Here is a 10,375-nt window from a genome sequence, read left to right as displayed (position 1 = left end):
TTACATGGAAAGGGACACGCAGGGATAGGGACATGCATGGAGAGGGACACGCAGGGATCCAGGGAACACTTCCAGGGGCAGCCACCGCTTCTCTGGGCACCCTGTGCCAGGGCCTCACCTCCCTCCTAGCCAGGAGTTCCTTCCCAATATCCCACACGCACGGGGACACGCATGGCAGAGCACACCCATGGCACCCCAGAGGCTGCGCTTGCACAGCTCCCGTGGCCCCAAACAGCCCCAGGTTTGATTCAACACCGATGTTCGGGTGAAAGCTGCAGCTGGGAAATGTCCATGTAATGTGTAACGTGGGTATAAAACCCTCCCAGCCCGAGAGAAAGTCAGCCCAGTGGGGAGGAAAAAGGATATTGACATTTATAGAAGCATCAGCGACACTGTATTCTTATTTTTCATCATTAAAACCAGTCTCCAGCCTTTAAAGCACCACTGCTGCTTTAAAATTTAACAGGGTAATCATCACAAGCCACAATTCATCAGGGATGAAAGCAAGACACCTACAGACATCGTCTTTAAAATGTAAAAATCTGATTTATTTTCTCTGCTTTAAAACCTGCAGCTTCTCACTGCTCCCATACACTGTGACACTTCATGAGAATTTTACGCTTTTTCCTTTTTAAGGATTTACTTCTCAATATTTACCAGTGAGGTACAGTTGAAGTTCATGACATTTTTTACCTTTTTCAGGTTTTCTCCCCTTTCTTTTTAGGCTGTCTGGTCTTACCAAGTTTCTGAGAGTGCAAAAGTGCACAATGTCCATAAATTCTTCAGTATTACTTTGTTTGAATTAATTATTATTATTCCACAATGGTCAGGTAATCAATCCATGCCTTTGCATGCCCTAAACAGTGAGAGGTGCTACAGTCACACAGATCTCACTCAGCAGCAAATTCCAAATAAACTGTGGTGTTTGCAGCATTTTAATTTTCCATATTCAACTTTTATCCATTGCCAATTACCAGTTTGTCTGGAAAAATAAACCGTGAGGTATTAGTGCAATGCTCTTCTCAGTGCACTGTCCTTTTTCTTCGTATCTAGATGTCAAATACCCTGAAAATAAATTATTTTCATTTCAGGCTCGTGTTAGTTTGGAGTTAAGATTGTTGGGGCCAAACCACTTCAGCCCCCAAGGGTGGCAAAAGTGCAAAGTCAGGGAAGGATTTATTTTCCAAGGATGACAGCAGAAAGGGAAAAACATTTCTCCTTGGAAAGTAACTCTGTCCAAGCCCTCCCAGCAGCAGCCTGGGGATCACCAGATCCCTCAGGGCTGTTCCCCCAGCATTGTTACAAAACCAGATACAGCAGCAGCTCAATCCTTGACTGCAATAGCTTAAAATAACCAAAATCATGAACAAAAATGAGGAAAAATTTAATTGCAGAAACAAATATTAAAACCAAACAATAAAGCAGGCTCTGAACAGGGAGAAGCTCAACAGCTAAAGGCAGCAAATGCCATGGCATCTCTTAAGTGCAATTTCTTGGGTTTGCATCTCCCATTTTCTGTTTTAATTCTATCACTGATTTGATAATGTGGGGTTTATGAAATTACAGGATTCTTTCAGGTATTTGAGTTTGGTGGCACTCAGCAACCTCAGCAGGACTGGAGCTGTGTCAGAGCCACCTTCTGAAGCTCTGGCACTTCAATAAAGCAGGACTGTGAGGAGGCTTTGGATTGGGATTAGATGTGGCTTTTATATCCAAAATGTAAGAAATAATACACTCATCCCACTCTGGAGTATTTAAAAATCTGCACGATATAAAATATGCAAAGTTGCAGAAAATCTTAGATGATGTTTCAAGGGCTGCTGAAGGCTTTGTCTGTGCCTTTAACCTTGAACACAAGTGGGGAGTTTTGCTGACTTTCCGTGCAAAGTCAGTGCCATGAGACAAATCAAAGGCAGGAATTCCTCCTGTACACATAAATTTCAGAACGTTAGAGCACAATATCTACATAAATTGCTGTGCCTCTGAGGAACAAAACCTCAGAACTTCACGAGTTCCCTGTGATTTCCACGGTGGCATTCCCAGTATCCTCCTCAAAACAAACATAGGCTGCTCCTTTGGAGATGTATTTGATTTTCTCTATCTCCCCCCCTCCGTTACTCGGCTTTTGGAAGTGGATTTCAATCATGTCCTGCACACTTTCTTCATCCTCTTCCACCTCTGGGATTCCTTTCAGCAGAATGGTCTTCTTGGAAACCCCACAGTACGGCTGTGGAGGAAAGAACACACTTGGATTATACAGCAGCTGTGCATTCAAAGGAACTGAGAGAGATGGGAATTCCTTGCTCAGGTATGGCTGGGATCTTTGATAAGGTTAAGGCTTTAGACAGTGGAAATTTCACTGGAAATAGCACTACTATGAAAGGTCTGGAGGGGCCATGGAGGAGCAGCTGAGGGCACTTGGTTTGTTGGAGGAGAGTGAGGGGAGACTCATCCCAAGGGACAGCTGCAATCTCTGCCTTCTGGGAGCAGAGGAAGAGCATCTGAAGCTGTCCCAGGGCAGATTTAGGTTGGATTTCAGGGAAAGGTTCTTCCCCCAGAGGGTGCTGGGCACTGGCCAGGCTCCCCAGGGAATGGGCACGGCCCCGAGGCTGCCAGAGCTCCAGGAGCATTGGGACAACACTGCCAGGGATGCACAGGGTGGGATTGTTGGGGTGTCTGTGCAGGGCCAGGAGCTGGACTGGATGATCCTGTAAATCCCTCCCAGCTCATGTGATTCCACGATTCTGAGCCCAGTGCATCTGGATTCCTTAACTGGTGCGTCCTGCACTCTTTAATGCACCCACACACTGAATGTGGGGATCTCCCATGGCTCCAGACAGCACCACTCCATAAAAATCCCTGCCAGGACACGCCCCACACCTGCAGGGACTCCTGCTGGGTGTCCTGCACACGCTCCAGCCCATGCCTTAATTACAAAGGCCTGATTATATACACAATACTGACTCGATTACCATCTGTTCATAAAGCAGCAGACAACTGGAGGCAGAATATGATGAGCAAGCTGTGTGTGACAGAGTCAGTGTTTGGGCTGAACGAAGGAATGAAATCAACGAATGAAGGAGCAAATGTTTCGTTTGCAGGGTCTCTGGGATCCTGCTTAGGGGTCAGCCTGACAGAGCTTTGTGACTTGGAGAACTCTGTGCTCAACCTCCTTCCCCAACAGCTCCCTCCTGTCCAACACAGGCACGTGGGGAGTGCTGAGATAATTCCATCAAGGAAAGACAAGCACACCCTTGGAAAATAAATTACAGCTTTCACACTGCAGCACATGAGCTCATCAGCCTATTTCACACTAACACTTGCTGTTAAGTTCACACAAAAGCCTCTGCAGGGCTCAGGACTGAAAAGTCTGCCCATTCTCCTATTTCCCCCTTATCTGTGCTCTATCAGCCTGGAGTGGATTCTTTTACCTGAAAATTTCTGAAGTGAAAATCAAAATTTGGGGAGACAGAAAGCTTGAAGCACCTTCCCTCTGCATAGAAAGGGTATTTAGTACATCCCAAAAAGTTGTTGCTTGCTGCAATGGAGAACGAGGAAAAAAAAAAAGAGTTGATTATTTTATATAATTTAAACAGTATTTGATGAACATTTCAAAGACCAGACTCATCTTTCTGGATGTAGAAGCTAACGTAGGATGGCACACTTGTAGATTCTTCATGTGCATTCTGCAAAAAATTTCTGTGGCACTCCCAGAAAAAAGAGCAAAATCATTAAATGCCCACAAAAGCTTCTGAAATAAATCGAAAGCAGCTGCTCTAAGTGGATGTGGCTCCACTGATCATGGAATTCCAGCCAGCTGGGCAACAGGAATGCCTGTCCAACTTCATTGTCGTGCAACAGGAGCTGAAATCAAACACATTTTCCTGATTTTCTCTTTCCAATACGAGTGTCTGGCAATGCAAAGGAAAAAAAAAACCAAGTTTTTTGAAAAAGTTCTGAAGGAAAAAAGCTCATGAACTGTGAGCAGGTTATGTTTGCTCAAAAAGGGATGTAATGAAAAGCTGCTGAGGGATCCATGAACTCCCCGTGGGAAGAGTTTGCAACATTCAGTGGTTACCCCAGAATGGAACCCAGGATGGACAATTTGGCCTGAATTTGGGTAAGAAAATATTCCAGACTCTACCTCCAGGTTTGAGGAATGTGATGACAGCTGTCCCAGACTCCTTGTTGTAGGTCACATTTTCTATTTCTCCTCCTCCTCCTTGCTCAGTTTTGTAGAAATTCAGCTCAAGTTTGTCTCTCATCCAGTCTTTAGGAATGGGAAGCTCAGGTATTTTTGAAACATTGATCTTCTTTCCAGAGACAGTGACGTGCAGCTAAAAATACCAAATTTTTGTGCACTTTGTGACTGAAAATACCAAAAAAAAAAAGAACCTAAAGCTTTTTAAGAACCTGTGTTTTTATATTTTAGGTGTTTACCTCAAACTGGAATCCCATTTCAAGTTCAAAAGGCCTCACTCCCACATTTGCTGTTCTGTTGTCCAGGTTCACAGAGTGCTTGCCCATCTTTGTCAGTCTCTGGGCAACTAAGGGAAATCAGATATGAAAAGCTTTGTTTAATCATTGTAAACCCAAAACTATTCCCCAATCTCTTAAAAAAATCTCTTTTTGCATCAGTAAAGGAGAAATAAATAATAATTAGGCCACCAGATCCCAAGCATCCATGTCTGCAGGCATGTCTACTTCCATAAAATCTCAGTGGTTATAGGCAAAATATAATAACAGGCAAAATATCTTAGCATCTATAATAATAATAATGAACAATAAATATTAACAAAATAATAACTATAACAAATATATTATGAATAATATATATTGAACTAGATTTTGAGTGGGAATAGTAAAACTTCTATGCTGTCAAAAGATGCTTTTATTGTATAAAACATTAACACAAGATTTTTCCCATTCCTTTCAAAATGCCCTTGGGTGAAAACCACACCACTACCAGGTGAAATACATCAGACATTAATTTTATCATTAAAATATACATCCTACCCTCTTCATCTTCAAAAGTCAGCAGAGCCTGGTTCTGATTGAGTCTGAAGGGGATTTTTGTAGCCGCCCCAAAAACACAGTGAGTGTCCATATCTGCCCAATCATCCTTCATGTCTTCCAGGTGAGTGAACTTCAGTTTCATTTCTGCCACCTTCTTTTTAATCTCAAACTTTAGAATTGACACAGGAAAAAGAAATCTTGAAAATTACCAGTGCTATGAATATTTTTTATTCCAGTGTCTACCATTTAATAAATTTCTGCTTCTCTTCATTCCTCTCATGCTTTCAGTACCTCTTGTATTTATTTCCATATCCTCAGCCTGCTTCAAATTGTCTTGCCAGGGAAAAGAAGAAACTGAAACTTTCAGGTTTATTTTATATTGAAATGAGCAGAAGTTCAAATGCTGAACAAGTGGCCCCAACAGTCTAGGAGGGACAAATTCAGTGGGGCTGAAACTCAGGCTGCCCAGAGAAGCTGTGGCTGCCCCATCCCTGGAAGTATCCAAGGCCAGGCTGGACAATTGGGATAGCGGAAGGTGTCCCTGGGGCTGGAATGAGATGAGATTTAAGGTCACTTCAAACCCAAAACATTCTCTGAAAATAAAAGTCTGCCCTCCTAAAAGACAAATTTCCAAATATTTCACCTCCTTTACCAGATTATCCTGGGAATTGTATTCTTCCAGGTCTTCCTTGAGCTTTTCAATCTCTTCCTTCAGCTCAGCGTTTTCTCGGTTTAACAGAAAGAGTTCCCGCTACAGGGCAAAAACATTAAAGGCAAAATTAAACACTTAAATAAAGACAGAAATGTATTTCAGCAAAATCTGGGCAGTTTCTGCCATGCTGCTGCTCTTCCCTCTTCATGTTCTTCTCCTTCCTCCTGTCTGCTCCGGAACTCCTCCACAACAATGGATCCTGCTGGGACACAAAGCCCCTGTAACTAAATCCAGGGTTTCCTGGACAGGGAATGTGCCAGAATGAAAAGGAAACAGAGCAGATGTTGTCAGCTCCAGCCAGCCACAATTAGAAGGTGGCTCCTTTAAAGTCATCAACCACTGGAGCCTCTTAGACCAGTTCCCATCAGCCAAAGGCAAAAAGCCTGATTTGATAATGACCTTTCCTGGGTATAAAATCCAAACATTTACGATTGAAGAACCAAAATCAGCTTTCAGAAAATCTCTCCCCAACCTGAGTGTATTTAAGCTGTTAATTATATTTTAATAGCTTGAGCCATAATTTCTCATCAGTGATTTACCAAACCTCACTGAAAGCACCTCCTTGGCAGCCCGTGGAACCTTCTCCTGTTACTGCACAGGGAATATTGAGGGAATGAACCAATGGGCTCTGGAACCAAGCACTTCTAGAAGGAAAAACCCTCTTCAAACAGGCCCTGGCTCTTGCCCAGCTCACTGGCACTTAAGAAACACGGATCCCTTGGGTGCTGTGACCTCTCACAGAACAGGGAGTTGGCAAAGCAGTGGAATCAACCCACTGAGCTTTATCCACATGACACAGACCTGAACTCATCTGTAGGGGAGAATCTTGGAAGGGAAAGACTGATTTTGTCAGGTTTCATCCCCAAACAGACTTGGTTTATTGCACTGTTTCTTTGCCTGCCCGTGAAACACTAAAGTGCAGAAAACAAAGTGTGGAACATTCTACCAGTACAGTCTGCACACTGGTGAAGCCATTGAAACTGGAAATATTCCTCCTTTTTCCTAACCCACTCCTCCTTCCCAAGCTCCCAAACACCACCAGCCTTCTCCATACCTCAAAGATGATAATGCTGTCCTTACGCTGCTCCTCTTGCTCCTTCAGCTCTGTCAGCTTCTTCTCTGCTCTAGCATCCTCCCTATCAGCACTTGCTTTGGAGACAAGAAGGTCAACTTCTACCTTTGCAGCCTCTTCAACTCTTTTCTGGATCACAAAAAGAAACAGCCTTTAAATTTTTTAAAAAATTTATTTCTACGGGAACAAACAAAACCTTGAGTAAGCCCTTCACATTTATTGGTTTTTAACGCTTTGGGTAAATATTAAACTTACAAGAGTGGTTCCCACTGAGAGCAACACAAGCACAAAGCATTGAAGAACAGAGAACAAGGGTTATGAATGTGGGGGAGTTGATCTGCTTTTAGAAGGATGGACTAATCCTTATCTTTCAGCAAGTGTCCATGATTCCATGTGCTTTACAGAACTTGCCTTCCACATCTCTGGCTCTTCCTTGAGTCTTTCCATCTCTTCCTTGGATGTCCCAAGTGCATCAGTGGGTACCATACTCTGCAGACAGAAGAGGAACACATTGGTTTTCTCCTCTCTTGGGCAACAACTGAGACAGCCCAAACAATTCCAAAAAAAGTTTTTTAAAAATTAAAAAGTTAGAAAAAAAATTAAAAACTCATTCACTTAGGTGAAATCATTGAATTATTTTAATGGCTGGACAGGACAAAAATCCACAAAAATGTGAATTACTGACCAGCCATTATTATTTGCTAATTATCCAACTGCTAAAATCTACAGGCTAATATTTAGCTAAATAATAAATCAAGTTGTGCCCATGTCCTTCCACACAGAACTAAGCCCCTCAAACCCACAAATGTTTAGCTCTGTGCTTTCTCAGCAGTTCCTCCAGGACAAGGTGTCAACAAAAAAAAAAAGAAAGTGAAAATGGGATTTTGAGCTTCCAGGCTTGGGGAGATTGGATAATAAAAGGCAATATCAAGGAAGGTGATAAAAGAACCATTTCAGAGTTGAAATTCAGGGCAGAACTTCACAAGGGCAGGGAAACTACAACTGGACAAAGCCCAAGGAGACAGAAAAATCTTTGTTCTGTTTTGTTTCTATGACTGCAATATTCTGCATAAAATAAAAGAAAAAATCCAAAGACACTGAAACATTCCCTCCCTTTTACTCAAGATTACATAAAGCTTGAATGGGAACCATGAAACTTAGGCATGGAAAAGGTCTGAATGAGATAATCCATGGAAAAGGTCTGAATTAGATAATCTTGTCAATTCCCTTGGTAGTGGCTGGGTATTCCCTAAAAATAATAAAATATAAAGTATTTCTTTCAGTTTCAAATTAAGCAACAGGGAAATACCCATCTGCGTCTTAGTTAAAATGGGAAAAATATTCCTTCACTCCAGGGATTGAGTGCAGGAAAGCAGAAGGATGCACGTGCCAACAGCTGGAAGAAAAAGGATGCCTGTTTTTTACTAAAAAAATGGTCTCACACAACGGTTTCCAACCTGAAAAAAAGGGAAAAAATATCCAGGAAAACATAAGAAATGGGAAAGTCCCATCCAAACCATTTGTGCACTGCTGGAGCTGAATCCCAGGAAAAGAGAAATTCCCCTAAAAAAGCTCCACAAAGACAGATGAGCAAGAGAGGCAGGACAGGAAGCTCTAGGAGGATCTCTAATGCAGAGTGTTGGGAATGGGATTCTCCCTATGGAAACAGGAATGTCCCAAGTATTAAAGGGTGGAAGAAGGCGAGACAAGCAGAAGCAGTGCTAGCACAAATCTTCATTCAGAGGTACAACTGTCAAATACAGATTTTACTGCCAGGCAGCACATCAGGAAATGCTTACAAAACCATTGTCTTGTAGAGATGATGGGGGACTGTTAAAATCCATTGATGGGGGACTGTTAAAATCCATTGAAACCTGAGGAAACAGGAAAAAAAAAAAAAGACAATTGTGTGTATGGTTTGGGGAGTTTTTTATGTAACGCAGTATCAGGAATACCAGAAGCTGTGCTGAACTGCAAGAATTTTTAAACATAAATGTACAATTTTACAGGCAAAAGTGATAGATATTGGATATCTGAAGCCTCCTTCCTTACTAGGAAATAAAAGCTGGAGACAGATGTGAGGAATTCTGCTGTGCACAACTCAACTTTGCTGTTCTGATAGTTCTGTGTTTACCTTTATGCTACTTTTGTGCTGTTACACACATGGGAACAGCCTGTATGTTCTGTGCTGGAGAGCCTGGAGAAAAGGGGACCTCAGAGCCCCTTCCAGTGCCTAAAGGGGCTCCAGGAGAGCTGGAGAGGGACTGGGGACAAGGCCTGGAGGGACAGGACACAGGGAATGGCTTCCCAGTGCCAGAGGGCAGGGATGGGTGGGATCCTGGGGAGAAATCCTTCCCTGGGAGGGAGGGCAGGCCCTGGCACAGGGTGCCCAGAGCAGCTGTGGCTGCCCCTGGATCCCTGGCAGTGCCCAAGGCCAGGCTGGACATTGGGGCTTGGAACAACCTGGGATAGTGGGAGGTGTCCCTGCCCATGGCAGGGGTGGCACTGGATGAGTTTTAAGGTTCCTTCCAACCCAAATCATTCAGGGATTCTATGAAACCTGTTTAACGCAAATGAAAACACTTTTACACAACAAATAATTTAAAATCTGGAATCTGCTGCCACAGCATTTTATGGAGGCAGATAAGAAGGAACAGGTCAGACACTCTCTGACCACGAGATCCCAACAGGAGCAGCCCAAATTCCCGACCCTCTCACCTGGGAATCCTCACCTTGGTTCTGACCCGACTCACTCAGAGTCTTGAAACCGAGTTTACGGATCCCGGAATCCCTTTCTGGTTTGGATCAAGCAGCCAAAACTCTGAGACTTCTGTACAGTTTCCTGGAAAAAAAAAAAAAAAATGAAAGTGAAAGCATAAATGAACAATAGCTTCCCTGGGTTTATCCGCGCCTCCTCCGCCGCGAGGGACCCGAGCGGGTCCCTCACCGCTCACCTCCCGGGCGGGACCGACGGACACGGCCGGTGACAGGCTGGGGACACGGCCCGGGGCTCCCGCAGCTCCCGGCGGCTCCTCAGACACCTCCAGAGCGCTCCCGGGCTCGCCTTCCGCTTTCGCTTTCCCGGCTGCGGAGGAGGGGCCGCAGCCCTGCCGGCCGCCTCACACGCCCGGCGACCCACGGCGGGATCCGCCGTGGCAGCCGGGTGCTTCTCGCTGCATTCGTGCGCCGTGAGGGAGGAGGCGCCGGGCCTGCCACCCCTTAGCTACGCCTTGATGAGGCTCACGGGCACCAGTGTGGAGGAAACTGTGAAATCCCAGGAAGAGGCGGGGAGCGGTGGGTCGGGAGAAGGCGCTGGAGCAGCGCCCTCAGGGCCGGCGTGAGGGCGGCCGTCGCCTCAGGGCGGAGCCGCTGCCCGCCCGTCCCGGCTGGGCTCGTCTGGGAAATCCAGTGACACAAAGTTGGCGTCCTCAAGCGGATTCTGCTGAATTTGTGCGTGTATTTATTTGTTTGCAATTCCTTGGAATTATGTGTTTGTATTACAGGGAATATGGTTTCCTTCTGTGGCAAAAAGCATCCCCGATAGAAAGAGCCCTTGCGGGTGGAGATGGCGCATT

At 44.6% G+C, this 10,375-nt stretch overlaps 1 protein-coding gene across 4 annotated transcripts; it reads right to left on the bottom strand.

Moving 5' to 3' along the window:
* Positions 1 to 526: 526 nt before the first annotated feature.
* Positions 527 to 10,111, bottom strand: NMI (N-myc and STAT interactor). 4 transcript variants are annotated; one of them, XM_042041153.1, is made up of 11 exons: positions 9,755 to 10,111; positions 9,531 to 9,642; positions 8,600 to 8,648; positions 7,212 to 7,289; positions 6,783 to 6,929; positions 5,660 to 5,767; positions 5,017 to 5,185; positions 4,441 to 4,547; positions 4,145 to 4,337; positions 3,432 to 3,538; positions 527 to 2,227 (listed from the first exon to the last, which is right to left on the bottom strand). In XM_042041153.1, the coding sequence occupies exons 3-11, from the start codon at positions 8,642 to 8,644 to the stop codon at positions 2,006 to 2,008; spliced, it is 1,176 nt and encodes a 391-aa protein (XP_041897087.1). In that variant the 5' UTR covers positions 8,645 to 8,648; positions 9,531 to 9,642; positions 9,755 to 10,111; the 3' UTR covers positions 527 to 2,005. The 4 variants fall into 4 exon arrangements, with proteins under 4 accessions (XP_041897087.1, XP_041897085.1, XP_041897084.1 ...); XM_042041151.1 differs by having other exon boundaries at positions 8,600 to 8,674; positions 9,519 to 9,642; positions 9,755 to 10,110; XM_042041150.1 differs by having other exon boundaries at positions 8,600 to 8,674; positions 9,533 to 9,642; positions 9,755 to 10,110.
* Positions 10,112 to 10,375: the final 264 nt, after the last annotated feature.

The sequence above is a fragment of the Corvus kubaryi genome, unplaced genomic scaffold (genome assembly GCF_017639235.1).
Source record: "Corvus kubaryi isolate FWS band 111438036 unplaced genomic scaffold, C.kubaryi_AGA036_p1.0 37396, whole genome shotgun sequence".
In the NCBI taxonomy this organism is placed as follows: domain Eukaryota; kingdom Metazoa; phylum Chordata; class Aves; order Passeriformes; family Corvidae; genus Corvus; species Corvus kubaryi.
This window is presented reverse-complemented; position numbering and strand designations above follow the sequence as displayed.

Coding starts and splice junctions, on each gene's coding strand:
- NMI (XM_042041151.1), bottom strand. CDS start 8,668: ATGGATTTTAACAGTCCCCCATCAATGGATTTTAACAGTCCCCCATCA. Junction 7,290..8,599: donor CTCTACAAGACAATGGTTTT/GTAAGCATTTCC, acceptor TTCTGTCTGCAG/AGTATGGTACCCACTGATGC. Junction 5,186..5,659: donor AGGATAATCTGGTAAAGGAG/GTGAAATATTTG, acceptor TCAATTCTAAAG/TTTGAGATTAAAAAGAAGGT.